This window comes from Nymphalis io, chromosome 30 (assembly GCF_905147045.1).
Source record: "Nymphalis io chromosome 30, ilAglIoxx1.1, whole genome shotgun sequence".
Classification (NCBI taxonomy): domain Eukaryota; kingdom Metazoa; phylum Arthropoda; class Insecta; order Lepidoptera; family Nymphalidae; genus Nymphalis; species Nymphalis io.
The window spans coordinates 6,563,944-6,582,273 of NC_065917.1; the positions used below are offsets into that span (position 1 = coordinate 6,563,944).

The window sequence follows — 18,330 nt, forward strand, 5'->3', positions numbered from 1 at the left end:
ATTTTGTAATGTTTATCGCAATTTTACTTAATCATGTTTCAGCGTCATATGTATTTATTGCTGTACGTAAACAAACACCGTGAAGTAAAGAATGCAAGGTAATAAAAATCTATATTTGCCTATACTTTATAAATTCAGTTTCAAACGCTTTTTTTTTATTACACTAAATCATTAAAATCGCTAAATCATCCGTCTTAATTAAGACATTTTTAATCGTGCTTTTATTGATAAATTTGAACGAAAACCAGTTATTGTGACTTACCTATAATAGTTTATATATAGCTACACGGACTTTTTATAGGTAATAATGTGAGCTATAAGCAGGTAATATGTTATTATATGCATCATCAACAGTTTTTGCAGCGCACTCCAAATAATGACTTTTATAGGAAAAAAATGATACCTTAGGTTACATTATTGGAATTTTCGTAGGAATTAATTAAAAAAAAAAAAATATAGCCTATGTTACTAGCTGACAATGTAGCTATCTGTAGGTGAAAGATTTTTCAAAATCGGTGGAGTTGGTTTTGAGTTTATCCGTTACAAACAAACTTGCAAGAAATCATATTCTACCTGTTTACAATATTAGATATATATTTTTAGATATATATTATAAAATTATAATTAATACATGTTTTTTTCTTTGAGGTCATCTCATGTTTTGATTTGCAACGCATTCGCAGTGTGATTTGATTTTTACCGATTATTCACTGAGCAAATAAAATCGATTTTGAATCGTATCGATGTTTTAGTGAATTCATAAATCACAATCACATCCAAAGTACGTTACTAATCACTAACTTAAGTGTACTGTATTAAACAACAAAGTTAAAAATTTGCGAAAGATAGAATTGTACTTGAAATTTTCTAAGAGTTCGCTTAATTAAAATAAAATATACATATTAATTAGTACTGAAACTGTGAGAGTATACAGTGTAAGTATATTCAATTATACATGGTATTTTTTTAATTATAGGAAGAAACTTTGATTGTTTATATATTTATGTTTCAACAATACAATGAATGTTATCTCTTAAGTATTTAAAAGTACCTTTAATATGATATTAACTTAATGTTTTAAGGCAACAAATAACATCAATAACAGAGGATTTTGTTTTTTATTAGATAAACAAAAACTTTTAAAGTAAAAGCTAAAAAATCTTAACGCCTAAATCCCTTTGTTTTTAAAATAAACTTTAGACGTGGCGATTGACTAAGTGATTGACAAAACAGGGAGACAAATTGCCGATACTCTTCATTATTATAAATATATCAACTAAAAATTATTGATCACAGTTATTTTACCTCTCTATGAGTCATAAATTTTATGAGACTATTATAACTAACTAAGCCATTTTTCTAAATCTCTCAAATAAAACCAAAGTATTTCTAATTTCTTCAAAAAAAGACTATATGACTTTTTTTTTTAGTTGTATGAATAATGGCAAAGGAAAAATATCAGAAGTATATAATATCATTAGACGCTGTTGACATTGGTTTTTTACCAATCAATTATCAATCTAAATTTGATGATGTAGCACCTCTTTGGACAAGAAATAATCTCAACATGAGAAACAATGACTACTATGAATTTGAAATTAAAAATATTGATACAAAAATTGATGGTAAGTTGAATGTAACTATTTTGTGTATAAATAGGATATATTTTAAATATAAGCAGTATATACCGACAGCACTATAGTCAAATATTAAAATCCATATGTTACTAGCTGCTTGACTTGCCATCGTACTGGATCAAAATCCCAGGGCCACCTTTGGGGTCCAGTTGGTCCCACTCAAACACACAATATCATTTACAATTCATCAACACCACAAAATGCTGGACCTTTTGGAGTTCAGTGACATATGCATATACAGAAGTATCTATAATAATATTATAAATTTGAAAGTCTGTTTCGTTTTTACAGACCCACTGAACAGATTTTGATGAAATTTAGTATGAAGCAAGCTTGACCCAAGAAAATATGCTATTTTTTTTACATCTAGCACTGACAATAAACACCCCAATTAAAAAATTACTATTTTGTAACTACAATTAATAAAATTGTGATTGTGACTATTGTTTATTGCTACAGCATAGATTTATAAATTTTATCCAAGGATGGTAGGACAGTTACAAATGGAAAATTCATAAGAGGTTTTTCTTCTTGTGTATAATTTTAATGTAATTGATTGAATTAAGATTTAATAATTTCATTATTTGAGTTTGGCATCAGCTCTTCATATCCGTTTTGTTACCTGGCTACTCTCATGATAATTTTATAAATACTGAACCACATTATAATATGTTTTTTTTTATATAATATAGGTAGGCCGATGAGCATATGGGCCACCTGATGGTAAGTGGTCACCAACGCCCATAGACAGGCATTGTAAGAACTGTTAACTATAGCTTACATTGCCAATGTGCCACGAACCTTGGGAACTAAAATATTATGTCCCTTGTACCTTTAATTATACTGTATCACACAACCTTCAAACTAACATTCAAAATACTATTGAATCACACTTAGACAACTTAAGAAATGTTAACATAATTATGAAGAATGTTTATATATTTTATATAGGTGGACAGACAGGCCACTTGATGGTAAATCATCACCAACAGCCATAGACATTGCTGTAAGAAATACGTATGATCTATTACATTGTCACTGACCTTAGGAACTAAGATGTTAAGTCTCTTGAGTCTGTTGTTACACTAGCTCACTTTATCTTCAAACAATACTATTATTGGCGTTCCGTAGTATAGGTGATGAATCTAATCACTTAAACATCCAATTTTTTTATAGAAAAATGATATAACTTTCATTTACATTGTGCGAATGGGGTATGTAACAATACAATACAACTTATTTGATTTTAGATAATCCAGAAGATGAAATACAATATATTCCGTGTCACATATGCAATATCGATGTGCCTGTACCATTTTTGAAACAACACCATGATAGTTTCAAACATTTAATAAATATGAAAATAGCAGATACAGCCGTTGAAAGAATAAAGAAATCTATTCATCATAACAACTTCTGTAACGATGAAATGTATCCATCGCTACACTTCTGTCCAACTTGCGTCGCTGTTATAAAACTAAAAGATCAAATAAATCATGAAAAATCAATCGCCCACAAAAACTCATTGATAGTAAATAAGTTTTTAAATGATTTCTATCTTTTATACACAGATAATAATAATTGTGAAGACTATGATGTACTTTTAGATAAAAAAACAAATAATTTTAACCGATTCAATGATAATGAAGTGAAAAAATCAAAAGGTACAAATGATAATTTAGATAACAGTATAGATTCAGTCAGTTTTAAAAGCGAAACAGATTCGGGTTCGATATTTAAAGAATGCGATAGTGATTTATCTGATAGAAACAAGAAAGATAATAATAGCGATAGGACAATTAGTCCAAATGTTAACACAATTATTAAAAACAAAGAAACCACTTCTAAGATGCTTCCTATAAATGTTTCTAACAGTGTTGAAGATAAAAATAAAGATGAAATGATTGAAGATAAAACAACATTAGAAGATGCTTCTAATAATAGTCCTAAAGCTATGAAATCAGATACTAAAAAGAAAAAAACTAAAACGAAAATTAATGCAGGAATCTCTCAAGATTTATTTTCTAAAGGTGAGAAAAATCAAATAAACTGCCAAAGTCCCATTTCATTGTCTACTGTCGACAATGTTAGCACTGGAGAAGTTACTAAAAATATCCCTGAAGTTATCAAAACAGGCAAACCAAAAAAAGTTAAAACGAAAAATAATAAAGAAACCAATGAAGATATCGTAGAAATCTTAAAAGAAAAAGATAAAAATGGAATTGATGATTTCATTTCTTTTTTCGGAGACGATATAAAGGTAGAAGACATTAAAAAGACCCCTGAAGTTGTCAAGAAAGAAAATAGCAAAATGAAAAAAGTTAAAACCAAGAAAGATACAAATGAAAAAAATAGAAGCACCAACTCGTTATCTTTTTTCGTAGACAGTAGAGATATAACAGTTGAAGAGACTTCTGAAAAGCCCGCTGAAGATTTCGAGACAGGAATAACGCGGAAAAATGGGATGGAAAATGATAAAGAAAAAAATAAATTAAAAGAAATGGATCGAGAAAATGAAAACAAATTGTGTAAAATCTGCAACAACAATGAAATCAACGACCATTCTGTCTGTTTGTTCTTGTGGAACGAATTATGTGAAAAATTTAATACAGAAAATGAAAAAAATGATGGTTTTATAATAAACAATATGTTACCATTCGATATATATTATCACTTGATAATTAAATGCAATACACCATATTGCATGGTATGTAAAATTAATTTCTATGGTGAAGTAGACATTATAACTCACTTACTTAGCAAAGAACACATTAATAGTTATAAGGCATTGATAAGTGATCATTTCTTGATATTAGAAAACAATGTAACGACATGTAAAGTTTGTGATGTAAAATTTAAGAAGGAATTTGAATTACTACACTGCGAGGACATCAAACACATAACAAGGCAAGAGAAATATAAACGGCAGCTGGGTAAAATGAATGCGTTATGAAATTTTAAACTCCAATGTAAATCTGATCAGCTAATTGAAGTTCATCTGTCTCATCGGCTCTCTATCTTCATATTTCTTGATGGGACCATTTATTTTTTTATAGAATAGGAAGGCGGACGAGCATATGGGCCACCTGATGGTAAGCGGTCACCAACGTCCATAGACATTGGCATTGTAAGAAATGTCAACCATCGCTTACATCACCAATGCGTCACCAACCTAGGGAACTAAGATGTTATGTCCCTTGTGACTGTAATTACACTGGCTCACTCACCCTTCAAACCGGAACACAACAATACCAAGTACTGCTGTTTTGCGGTAGAATATCTGATGAGTGGGTACCTACCCAGACGAGCTTGCACAAAGCTCTATCACCAGTAATAAACTGTGACCTGATGCTGCTTTATCTGGTATCAGTAGGATGGTATTGTGTTGGAGCTCATTGAAATGGTGTCAAATGGGTTGCAGTAAAAACTCTTCTAAACCAATCTAAGTATGTAGTTTAAACTACCGAAATCAGTCAAAATTAGTTTTGTCTTAAAATCACTGGTTTAAAGGACTTTTAACTGCAAATTTTCGGTTAATATAAGGTCCTTACATATGAAATTGACGTTTTGTACGGGAGGAATATAAAGTCAATTTTATTTTGTAAAATATGTTAAATTAATCAAAGTATACACCGTTATTTTCTATGCACTTTTACCATCTCATAAGTAGTTCATTGATCCCTTTACTAAAAAATCCATGAGGGCGAGAATCAATAAACTCTTTGAAGGCGGTTTGGACTGCCGCATCGGAGTTGAATTTTTTCCTTGTAAATATACCGATATTTCATGTTTTCCATTGTGCGGTAATAAGCGACGCCACAGAAAAAAAATAATGAGAAAAAAACAAATGAATGACTGTTTTCAAAACGCAAATGCTTTTAACCAGCTAAATTAATTTATAAATTTGAATTTGGAATTCTTAACCAAAGAGGAGATATTTCAGATCAAAGTGGTCAGTACGACAAAACGTTAATTTCATACGTAAGGACCTAATATTTCAACTAGCGTTCTTAGTCAAAACAACATACCATACCTTTTGACTGCAACATACATACTATTTAGAAGTGTTTTTTATTTTCAATTATTAAAACCAGAAATTTATTTCAAATATAGCAACAATTCAATTTGATAATTTCTTAAATCATAATGCCTCTTTAACCGAATATTAAAAGATTTTAAGCTTTTGCCATACTGAATAATTGAAGCATTGCTGTGTAATTGTCTCGTTGTATACTGGGGGGTTTCCCAACCTTTCTTCTGTTGAGCATGCCATAAAATATATTTTGATTTTTCTCCCACACATTTTTCATTACAATAAACCCACTATTTAAATTTTTTTTAAATTCAAAATTAGTAAAAAAAAAGTTAAATTATTTAGGTAACTTAAAAATGCTAACGAATTCACCCCCAAATACATGCCCCCTGGTTCGGAACTCCTGATCTAATGGCTTCCTTATATGGCTGCAGATGCCACATAGACATTAGTACTCATAATCTGATGCAATGGCAATTCGGCACGATTAGGGAGTTCAGACCCGTGAATTACTCTTTTAAAATAGACCAGGAGTCTCAACCAGAGGGGGTACGTACCCCCTGGGGAGGCGTCAAGTGTATGGAGAGGATTATAAAATCAGTTTCACTTTAGGATGCTAAATGTAATATGTAAACTACTAACATAAAAATATGTTTTAAGCTGGATATATTTTAAGTAAAATTCATTGACCATGTGCTATTTTTTCTATACCTACTTATATTTAGATTGCTATGTCTAGGTTTAATGTAATGAATTTTATCGTTATTTAATTATGAAAGGATAGTGACCAAAAATGTATTAATCTTGGTTCAAATATCCACCACTAACGAGACCTAAGTCATAGTTAGTAAATAGTGAGTCATTATAACCAGACCGCAATACAAAATATGCTGTCAGCATAAAGTTATAACTGAATGAAAAGTCATGTATTTGTATATGTTTATGCGAAAAATATCGTTAATATATACGCATTTTATGACAAACCGCCCGCACGGTGACGCTGTCGGCCAATTGAGCAAACGGCAACAAGTACTTTGCCGCTTTATGTCCCGTGTTAGGTTTTCGCTGAAATTGATTTTGATCAAAGACCCGGAAAAAGGAAAACAACCCGTGTTTCAAGTACCTGGTACTCTAGATATTCAGATAAAAACCGATTGCGTTAGTGCTCTGGCGCATTATTTGCTAAGTACGAAAGGGATAGAAATGTTATCTTTCATTTGCGCGGGGTTATCGATGAATCATAACTAGGAGTAGATTTCGCGCACAATTAAAATTGACTTAAATAAATAATGAAGCAAAAAACGCTAAACTATTATAATTTGTGATACAGTTTTAACTTTTTACTGACAGCTTATTTTTTTTTTTGTCTCATAGTAAAAGTTACTCTACGTTTAGTAGGCTAAAGTCAACATAGGTCTCGTTAGTGGTGGATATTTGAACCACTTTAGGACATTCTCCTTTGTTTGAAATTTACTAAAAAATAAATTTATAAATACTCTTCGTAAAATAAGACAGTTTTTGTCGTCATGTAAATTATATTTTTTATATAAACATTTTTCATACAATTTTTTTTCTTTCAATCAATTAACCCCTCAATCCATTAAAAAAGAAAAGTTGATTAAATTGAGTTATTCTTTTATATTTAGTTCTTGAAATCGTTTTTAAGCAGAACGGAGAAAGTTTTTAGTAAGTTTGTGAGAATAGGCATCCTAAAGGGTACGATTTTGAGTTTTTTTTTTTAATTAATGTGTAATTGATCACATAGTTCCTGAACCGTTTGATTTTGAAACGATAAATAATACTTCATCAAAGTTGAGCTGTAGTTAACTAGAAATTTCTTATATCAGAATTATTTCACTCGACTAAATAAATCAGTTTGCAAATTTCCCTCCCATTCGATCTTACTTACTAAGTCGCTCTTACTTTTGAGAAAAAAGGTTTGAGGCTTCTTCCACCACGCTGCCCTAATGCAGGTTGGTGGAATACACATGTGACTTTCAACCGACACGTATCCTCACGGTGTTTTCCATCCAGTTAAACATGAAATTAATTATAAACACAAATCAAGCAGACGAAATAACGATTTAAAATCGCAAAATTCGGTTAAAATTAACCTAATCTCACCACTGGACCATCTGGGCCCCGAGTTATTTAAAAAAAATACTATAATTATAAAATGTTATATAATACTAATATTTTTATATAACGATCTATAAATAATATAGGTTTTAATTTTTAAAAATAAAACAACGTGATAAAATGCGTATTATTTTATTTTAAAGCTCTTAAAGCTAGCGATTATGAAATATAATATATACAAAATAAGAATGAATGACAAAAAAATTGAAAAAAAAAAACCATGCCACGAAGTATTTTGAGCATATTGTGTTTATACGTTGGCACAGAACATAAAAATAACTGTCAAAATTAAAGGAACATTTTGGCGGGAAAATAATAATGGACGTTGATAAAGCCCCGACCCCACATATGGTTAGGAGTCAGCGCATAATGATTCAAAGTGTATTCAATGGAGACCCACTACCTACTCGAAAATTAAAAATTCTCAATAATAACGAAAGAATATTGAAACTTTATATTTGATTACTTAATCTTTATCTTGAATATTAAATCTATGGAGTGTAGATGAAAAGAGATAGATGTATGAGTACAAAAAGTGTTCCTCAAAATTTTCCGTTTTACTCTACAAAGCAATAACGCATTCTAAAATTCATACATTTATAGGAACCCTTTTTTATAAAGATACATCTAACCTCAACACTCCTTAATTATTTATCTGACAGCTGTTTTTGACATTTTTAACGTACAGAAATGGCTAACGTTAGAAACTTGAAATGAAATTCATATTCGATGCGCTGATGGTTAGCAGAAACGGAATCACATTTGTCTTTAAATTCAACGTCAAAAATCGTTTTATAAATATCACTATATTTCTGTTAAATTATATAATATAATTATTATTTACTTTCATAAATAACCACGTTCACGTACCGTTCTCAATGAAATGATACCGAGTGGTACAGTCGACATAACATTTGTGATCGTTCGAAATATCGAACGACAAAACGTATATACCGACACCGACACGCGTTTTATAAAATTACTACATACACTAATATATGTATCAGAAAGTACATACGAATATTTGCATTTTTTATACTTTATTATAATTTATTTTCATATTTCAAATTATTGTAAGAAATTGAAAATATATGCCAGTATTTGGCAATACTACAAAAAAATATAATTAATTTCTAAAAAATTCAAGTTTCTATGCTCAATAATTTCATCTCGAGTTATGAATCACTTCTGGAAGCCATTGAAACCATAGTACCAACCATATTTCATAATTAATAGAACACTTTTTGAAGAGTGTTATCATTATTAAAATAGACGAATTATATTAAAATATTAATTACGTTTATATGAATTTTCGGTATGTGTTTGTCGATAAATGTAATTCCTTTTTCGTTTTTAATTATCTGTATTATGTAACAAAAAAAAAAAAAAAAAACAAAATATCGGTTATAAATTCTAGAAAAAATAATTGCCAGGTTAAAAAAATAGTAATTTTATATGATACAGTACTTTAATATTTTAAGTAATAAAACTAAACAAACTTAATAGTTACTTGGAAATACTTACGACTAGGTTTTTTTTTTTAATAAAATTCAATGATAATATAGTTTATTTTATCTGTTGATAAATTAAAAAAAAAAAACAGATAGAACCTACCAAAAATTAACGTGAACATTTTTCACTTAAAATAAATATTAATAATTTTCTCATTTTTAATCTCAACAGATAAAACAAAAAAAGTAATCACGTAAAGGGATGACAAATAGTAAGAAAATATAAAATATTGGGTTTCAAATACATTTTTTTGTAGTTTTTTTTTTCGTTTTTGCTCCACGTAACATTCTAGCAGTCTTCTTTGAATCAAAGTTTAACAAATACATGAACAAAACCATTTATTTTTAATTATTAAGCTTAAGAAAGATGACACAAATATATATCTACTAAAATGATACTAATATGTTTTTTTTTCTTGTATACATTAAACTTATGACTCAAGCCTCACAATATTGTACCTAAAATGGATATATTTTTCTGTTACAAAATTTTCAAATTATAGTATAAAATATAATATATATTTTTATTTATACGAAAAAAAAAATAAATAGAAACAAATACTCTGAAATAAACATAAAACTTGTTACTACAAAAAATACAACAGATTAAAAATATATTTAAAGACTTACAGCTGTTTTCAATTACAAGTAAAATAAAAATAAATAAAAAAAAAAAAAACTTTTATTAAGGATATAAATACTAAGAGAACAAACAAGAATAGTATTACTGAAAAAGAAAAACTCCATACTGGAATGTGCTTAGAGCGTCATCTACTTAACTCTACGCTCATAGAGTTTAAAAGCCATAGATTAGGAGTATTTTAAAGAAATAACAATTTTTATTTATTCACCGAGTAGCATGATCACAATTTTTAAAGTCAAATGATTCGTGTCAAAAATTCGCCCGCCGCCCGCACCTCAGCCCCCTTTGTCGTCTGACACAGCGCTCCTGTACCGCGCGGGCGAGGATTAAACATGTCGCATAGAATTGTCAGGGTTTCTAGTCTAGAATTCTAGAACATTCTGAAATACTTTCGGCTATTTCAAACTAGACATTGCAAAAAAGTTTTGTATTTGTTTGTGTATATATTTCACATTGCCAGAGCAAAGATTTTAGAAATAAAAATAATATATATATATCCATTTCAGGTACAAGAATTGAAAAATATCGACTCCTTAATTTTAATACCAAGTTACTCAATCTTAAGATCACTTCATTACAAAGCGATTATACACTCTATTATTATAGCACTAAGATACACAATACAAAAATTTCTTTTTAGAAAAAAAAAAAAAATTTAAATCTTAAACAAATTCGTTCTTATAGAAATAATTGTTCCCGATAAGCAATTCTAACATTATAATAATAAAGTCGATAATCGCACAACTACACCTAAACGAAAGATATTCAGTCTTATGATCTAGTTGAGAATAATGAGTCTGGGGGGGAGCATGCCTTTCTTGCTCAGCCACACACTGGAAAGAAATACATAAGAGTTATATAAAGCCGTTGAACACATACACAATAGGAAAGATCACTGATGACGTCATATAGTTACTGGTGGGAGGGCTTTGTGCAAGCTCGTCTGGGTAGGTACCACCCACTCATCAGATATACTACCGCAAAACAGCAGTACTTGTTATTGTTGTGTTCCGGTTTGAAGGATAAGTGAGCCAGTGTAATTACAGGCACAAGGGACATAACATCTTAGTTCCCATTGGTGGCGCATTGGCTATGTAAGAGACGGTTGACATTTCTTACAATGCCAATGTCTAAGGCGTTTGGTGACCACTTACCATCGGGTGGCTCATATGCTCGTCCGCCGTCCTATTCTATAAAAAAAAAAATACCGTGTTCCAATCGGTGGGGTATAGATAAGCAAACCCCAATTACATTATATATAGTATATCAGTTGTCTGGTTTCCACAGTACGAGCTCTGCTTAGCTTGGGATCAGATGGCCGTGTGTGAATAATGTCCCAGGATATTATTATTATTATTAATTACGCACACTTAGTTCCTGCACGAGATCCGGCAATCATTCATCTGACGAATTTTTATCAGACACAGGCAAACAAAACAGTCACTGATAAATAATTATCTATTTATAACTATTTATATCAATTTAAATTTCACTTCCAAAGTTCCGTCGACAACTTCGCCAAATTTCAAAACGCCATTTGTTTACGAATCCACTGAGTACATCGGACTATTTTAGTTCTCGACCAATTATGTCAATTCAAGGTCCAAAAAATTACAAGTGTATTGCTTGTGAATAGTTGATTATTATTAATAATTTAATGTTTGTTTTTTTTTTATATTTGAAAGGTGTTATTTACTCATAACTCGTATTGGTTAATGAAATCATCGCGAGGAATGCAAGGAGGCAGACAAAAGCCAAAGACCACTAGATGGCGAGGATCAACTACCCCCACAGATTGGTACTGTATTACAGACCACTCATCAACCACGAGTGCTTATATTTACACCGGCTCACACACCATACGAATTGGAATACGAAACATTTAATTCCTGATAAGAGGTACGATACCAGACCTTTCACCGGTTAAAGTATAGACACGAGCGAATAGACTCACCCGATTCCAGCTCCCAGTAGGAGGGAGACGATGTTTGTGACGAGCACAGCGGCAACCGCACCACGGCTGAACAGACACGTGCGTCGGACGGACAGACAGTGGCTCTGTCGATATAAACATCACTTATTATATTTCGTTATAAAAACCTGAAAGCTTTAACATTTTTACTGTGTTTTTGGTTCAAAATCACACTGTGTGTGTGTGTGTGTGTGTGTGCGTGTGTGTGTGTGTGTGTGCGTGTGTGTGTGTGTGTGTGTGTGATCGACGCGCTCTATTTAATCACCTGTTGCATAGCCGGCGCGAGCTGCTCCAGCACCTCTATAGAGGACGTAGCCGACGGCGGACCCCTGGCGCTTTGGGGGTGTTTAAAACGCCAATCCCTGGAGAAAAAGTAAATTCTTATTATGTAATTATTTAAGCTATATGAATATTATAAATGCTAAACTAATTCCGAAAAAGCCGAGATGGCCCAGTGATAAGAAAGCGTCAATCTCAACCGACGATCGTGACTGAATTTTCATGTGCTTAATTTGTGATTATAATTCATCTCGTGTTATACGGTGAAGGAGAACATCGTGAGGAAACATGCGTGTGTTTGATTTCACTGAAATTCTGCCACATGTGTATTCCACCAACTCGCATTGGAGCAGCGTGGTGGAATAAGCTCCAATCCTTCTCCTCAAAAAGGGGGAGGAGGCCTTTATCCCAGCAGTGGGACACTCACAGGCTGTTACTAAGCTAATTCTGTTTATCTGTTACGCTTTTTACTACTACTGAGGACATTTATTTAGAACTGCTACGACACTGCTCCACTGATTTTAGCAGTAAGTATAGTTTTGTCAGAATTTCAATTTTTTTTTAAATTGGTAGGTAGACTGGCAAAAGGGTCACTTTATCGTAAGGGGTCACCACCCACGGACGTTTAAAAAAAATAACCATGCCATACATCGTCATTTCGCCACCAACTTTGGGAACTAAGAAGTCCCTTATGCCTTTAGTTTCACTGGCTCACTCACAATTCAAATCGGATCAGAACAATGCTATGTAATGTCATTTGACGGTAGAATATCTGATGAGTGGTATTCAACCGGACGGGCTAGCACAAAGCCCTATCACCAAGTAACATTTAGAATGGGTCACTTACTTCGGAGGTACCTGGTCAGGCCGGCTGCTCCATTCCCATACCCAGTCGTTGGAGTCATCCTGAAATTAAATATATACATATATTTATCATCATCATCATCACCAGCCGAAAGACGTCCACTGCTGGACAAAGGCCTCCCCCAAGGATTTCCACGTTGGCCGATCTTGCGCTGCCCATATATTTATACAACAATTAAAATACTCATAACAAAAACTAAAATTTCAAAGTTTCAATAACAACTACGCCGACACACAAAGCGCCATTTTCACGAAACCATAACACCACAGACTATATAAGATACTCGAACAATGATATCGTTTCAATTCAAGTTCAATAATGTTTATTTACCTTTACTCAATTACAGTTACGGCTTTCGTTTAACTGTTAAATACGTTTACGATAACCGGACGATTTGAGAAAAACCAAAGTTTCTATTAAAACTTTAATAATTTACTAAATATTATACTATTTAACTTAATCCTAAGATACAATACTGCTCGATGCTGGATGCAGATATTGAATCCAACCTTATATACATAACTTAATCCTGAGAAACAATACTAATACGTTACTGGATCACATATTGAATGATACATATAATTATTCCATTCTAATATATAGTGCTAAAAATGTTGACTCATTTTTAGGTGGTACGTGCAGAGCTGACTCGCAGCGGCGACTTCGCAGCGGCGACTTCGCAGCGGCGACTTCGCAGCGGCGACTTCGCAGCGGCGACTTCGCGGCTATGTGCTGCGTCAGCGATCCTCCCCGAGGTGCGGTATGTAACATGTTTTTCTTATGTAGCGATAGAAACAAAACAAATATCTCTTGCTTACCTTCCAACAGTTTATATATACACCTTTCAATTCATCTTCGGTAGATGGTTCTAGATTCGGACTATTTGGTGGCGATTTCGGGCTGTAAAATAGAAAAAAATATATTATAATTATTTTATAATAAAACAATAAATATTATATAATTTTAATAAGTACAGCGCGGAAATGCGTCCTGCATTATGGCCAGATTTGCATCTGGTGAGAATTGGGTGGGACTATTTTAAAATTGACTTAAATGATAAAAAAATAAAAATAAAAAATAAATATTATATAATTTTAATAAGTACAGCGCGGAAATGCGTCTTGCATTGGTGGGATTATTTTAAAATTGACTTAAATAATAAAAAAATAAAAACAATTGACATTATTATATTTCCGTGTTAACGTGTAAAATATTTTAACTTAGATACAATATTTATGTTTGAATGTAATATTAAACAAATTTAGTTGCTGTATAAGAATAATGTCCCATTTTTAAATGTTGTTTAAGTTGGTAAATAAATAATATAATAAAGAGTAAAATATAATATATTAATTTAATTCAAATTACTTTAATTTATGACATATAACGCATTGCGCTGGTTTGTCGTAGGGGACGGACTCGGGGATTCGCGTCACCGACATGCTAATGTTGATATAATGAAGTCGTTGAAAGTACAAATAACTTAAGTATTGTGGAAATTGATGAGGATAATAAAGATTGAAATTTATGTAAATACTAACATTATATGCAAATAATATAAGTGTATTTTAACTATTGTTTATTGAAATTAAGCTGTATTATTATTTTGTACAGAGTTTGCGACATACTGTGTATTCTGATGAATAAAAAGCTTTATAATGAAAAGGGATAGAATTATTACTTGGAGTGTCAATAGATGTGGACATTGGACGAATATATTTAATAGTTTCAAATTTTCACTTCTATCAGCGGGCACTGCGAGTGGCTGTCTTATTTTAGAATTTATTCTATATTATAATGACATTGCTTATTTCGTTGTTACGTTTTCACGTAACAACTCAACTCGACCATCATGAATTTTGCCAACATCTAATTGGAGAAGAGACCTTTTTTTTATAGAATAGAAATGCGGACGAGCATATGGGCCACCTGATGGTAATTGGTCATCAACGCCCATAGACATTGGCATTGTAAGATATGTCAATCATCGCTTACATAGCCAATGCGCCACCAACCTTGGGAACTAATATTTTAGGTCCCTTGTGCCTGTAATTTCACTGGCTCACTTACCCTTCAAACCGGAACACAACAATACCAAGTACTGCTGTTTTGCGGTAGAATATCTGATTGGGTGGTACTTACCCAGACGAGCTTGCACGAAGTTCTACCACCAGTGAAATAGGTAAAAGATTTTTATCAAAATCGGTTCATTAGATCCAGGGATTACCCCCTACAACCTCACAAACTTTACCTCATTACAATATTAGTATAAATTCATTTATAATATATACTTCTCGATCGATGATTTCTTTTAAAGATTTTATATAGATACGCGAAGTTACAATGCACAAGGACAACAGATTATAATAATTATTTATATTAAAAAAAAAAAAAACATGTTTATTATCATTTCATTATTTACATTATAAATTTATGTTAGTTTTTTCTAGACTATAAAGGCTACTAAGCCACATAGGCACCTACATTTTAACAGCAACCTAGATTATATCTGAATCATCGAGAAAAGTTCGAGATAAAATCTAGTCAAACCGGCTTCGAGTATCAGGCGAACAGAAGCGTTAGGGAGATCGGATCGTCGCGAAATAACTTACGGGTCCGACACCCGTTGATACATTATAATTATTGTAATAGTACATATTTCTTATATAAGTTTGCGTTATTCAACTTAGAACTTCGACATATATATATGGAATGTGCGATCAGTAACAGCCTGTGAATGTCCACTGCTGGCCTAATCTCCTAATCTCTAAGGCCTCCTCTCCTTTTTTGAGGAGAAGGTTTGGAGCTTATTCCTCCACGCTGCTCCAATGCGGGTTGGTGGAATACACATGTGGCAGAATTTCAGTGAAATTACACACATGCAGGTTTCATCACGATGTTTTCCTTCACCGTCAAGCAAGAGATGAATTATAATCACAAATTAAGCACATGAAAATTCAGTGGCGTTGGCCCGGGTTTGAACACACGATCATCGGTTAAGATTCACGCGTTCTTACCACTGGGCCATCTCGGCTTGAGAGATGTATATGCCAATTTTTAAATGTGTTACAAGGTCGTATGTGACAAAGTTGTATTGTGCATTTAATAATGGCACCCACCCACTCGATGCGTCTTAAAATAAATATAAGACAAAGTTGCCCCATCCACGTGTTTCTACAATTCGATACGGCTTCTATTGATGCGGTTTTCACTAAGTTAAAGCGTTTTTTCTTAAAGTAAGCTTAACTATAGAAGTTTCGGATTATCATGAAGGCGATATCGACCACTCCCGCGCCTCGGAAAGCAAGTAAGGCCGTTGAACCTCTACGTTACTAGGTGGTAGGGCTTTGTGCAAGCTCGTCTGGGTAGGTACCACCCACTCATCAGATATTGTACCGCCAAACAGCAATACTTCCGATTTGAAGGATGAGTGAGACAGTGTAACTACATAGGGACATAACATCTTCGTTCCCAAGATTGGTGGCGCATTGGCGATGTAAGGATTGGTTAATGTTTCTTACATTGCCAATGTCTATGGGCGGCGGTGATAACTTAACATCAGGTGGCCCATTTGCCCGTCCGCCTACCTATAACATACCCATAAAAAAAGGTCAACAATTGGGTCGTTTTCCCCTCCTCTTACAAACGAACACGGTCGAAGCCACGGGCAGTAATGACTATTACATTACAAATAGCTTCAATTTCAATACTAATGTCACTCGACTCTTCACGATTATGAAATAGAACGAGGCCTTACGACCTTCAAAACGTCTCGTAAAACGGGGTTCGATTACCGGTTGAGATATATTTGCATCAACCATTAAGGTATTCATTTCAACCTTATTGTTTCATATTGTGTCATCTCAATTATTAAAACAATAGGTATTTGAGGTAGATAATAGCGTAAGAGTCCATCTCTTAGAGTATAGTGAGGCGGCATGTCCAATGACAACAAAGACCTGAAGCCCCATAAACTATGATCTCCCGCAACAGGTTCTCTATATATCATAATCCAATGCAGCAAATCCGACACGAGCGGAGACAATTCAGGCGCAAATCTAACGGCATTAAGTGCAATCCGAGGCGCGGGAGTGTAAACACTGCCAATCTCTAGACTCAGGGCTGTTACTGAGATGTTTGGGTTTGAACCCAGGTAGATTTTCAAGGTGTACTCGATGGTCACCATACCCTTAAACTAATATTTTCAATTGACATCCGAAAATCTTAATTAAATATAGAAGCGTTAAACTTGCTTATTGATTGACATAAATCTATCACCGATTCGGAAAGAAAAGCCTCAGACATGAGAAGAACCGGCGAAAGAAACTCAGCGGGTTTGTCTTTGCAAAAATTTATACCAGTGATATATATTATTAATTTTTGAAACGTTCTGGAGGCGAACGTTCCGTGCCCAAGTCGCACCATCTTTTTTTTTCGCTCGAAAAACGCGTTTACGCGTTTCCCTCACTTGAAATGGGAGGGGGAGTATGTCGCCGGCACCGACCATGCGCCGAAATACCCACTAAAAAACCAGCAGTATCCACACCGCCTTTTCGAGGGGCGTCACGGAATCGCTTGCGCATACTACCGTGACGCCCCGACGAAGTCGTGCCATCTATACTAATATTATAAATGCAAAACTAGCTCCATCTGTAACGCTATCACAGCTAAACTAAACCGATTTTGATAATATTTGGTACGATACAAACTTGCACCCAAAAGAAGAACATAGGTTACTTTTTCAATACACATGTGGCAGAATCTAAATTAGACACATGCAGGTTTCCTCACGATGTTTTCCTTCAACGAAAAGCACGACATGAATTATAACAGAAATTAAGCACATGAAAATTCAGTGGTGCTTGCCCGGGTTTGAACCCACGTTCATGGGTTAAGATTCACGCGTTCTTACCACTGGGCCATCTCGATTCGACTCAGCGGTCATATATGAGGTCGTTAATTTTATAAATACTGTCAGCACACCAAAAATATTTTTCGAAAATTACTATAAAAACCTGTTTTACATATGATTAATACACTTCAGCTGACGTAAAAGATCCACGCACCTTCCCTTGACGCTCGACGCTCTCGAGTGCCGCACGGAGGAGTCACGGCTTTCCCTCTGAGCCTCTCTGAGCAGACGTATGTATTCGTTCTCAGCACCGCTCAGCATTCCGCCGGAGTTCAGTTCGACCCACGATTCTGGAATAGAGAGAACGTTGTCTTTAAATAAAAGCTATTTAAAATTAAA

General features: G+C 33.3%; 2 protein-coding genes across 4 annotated transcripts in view; one reads left to right on the forward strand and one right to left on the reverse strand.

Moving 5' to 3' along the window:
- The first annotated feature begins 806 nt into the window (after window positions 1–806).
- LOC126779940 (myb-like protein F) lies at window positions 807–7,235 on the forward strand. Of its 2 annotated transcripts, XM_050504152.1 has the most exons (3): window positions 807–935; window positions 1,431–1,625; window positions 2,888–7,235. In XM_050504152.1, the coding sequence occupies exons 2-3, from the start codon at window positions 1,442–1,444 to the stop codon at window positions 4,588–4,590; spliced, it is 1,887 nt and encodes a 628-aa protein (XP_050360109.1). In that variant the 5' UTR covers window positions 807–935; window positions 1,431–1,441; the 3' UTR covers window positions 4,591–7,235. The 2 variants fall into 2 exon arrangements, with proteins under 2 accessions (XP_050360109.1, XP_050360110.1); XM_050504153.1 differs by lacking the exon at window positions 807–935 and having other exon boundaries at window positions 1,508–1,647; window positions 2,897–7,235.
- Window positions 7,236–7,925: 690 nt separating this feature from the next.
- LOC126780124 (BCL2/adenovirus E1B 19 kDa protein-interacting protein 3) overlaps window positions 7,926–18,330 on the reverse strand; it is a 38,892-nt gene continuing 28,487 nt past the window's right edge. For both annotated transcript variants that reach the window (XM_050504392.1, XM_050504391.1), the window contains exons 2-7: window positions 18,146–18,281; window positions 13,898–13,979; window positions 13,062–13,120; window positions 12,201–12,297; window positions 11,918–12,021; window positions 7,926–10,796 (exon numbers count right to left, since the gene is read on the reverse strand). In XM_050504392.1, the coding sequence (XP_050360349.1) occupies window positions 10,742–10,796; window positions 11,918–12,021; window positions 12,201–12,297; window positions 13,062–13,120; window positions 13,898–13,979; window positions 18,146–18,281 (533 nt within the window). In that variant the 3' untranslated portion in view covers window positions 7,926–10,741. The remainder of the gene's footprint in view (window positions 10,797–11,917; window positions 12,022–12,200; window positions 12,298–13,061; window positions 13,121–13,897; window positions 13,980–18,145; window positions 18,282–18,330) is intronic.

Excerpts from the sequence above, each read along its gene's own strand:
- LOC126779940 (XM_050504152.1), top strand. The coding sequence starts at position 1,442 with ATGGCAAAGGAAAAATATCAGAAGTATATAATATCATTAGACGCTGTT. Across the intron at positions 1,626-2,887 it reads TATTGATACAAAAATTGATG|ATAATCCAGAAGATGAAATA; the intron begins GTAAGTTGAATG and ends ATTTGATTTTAG.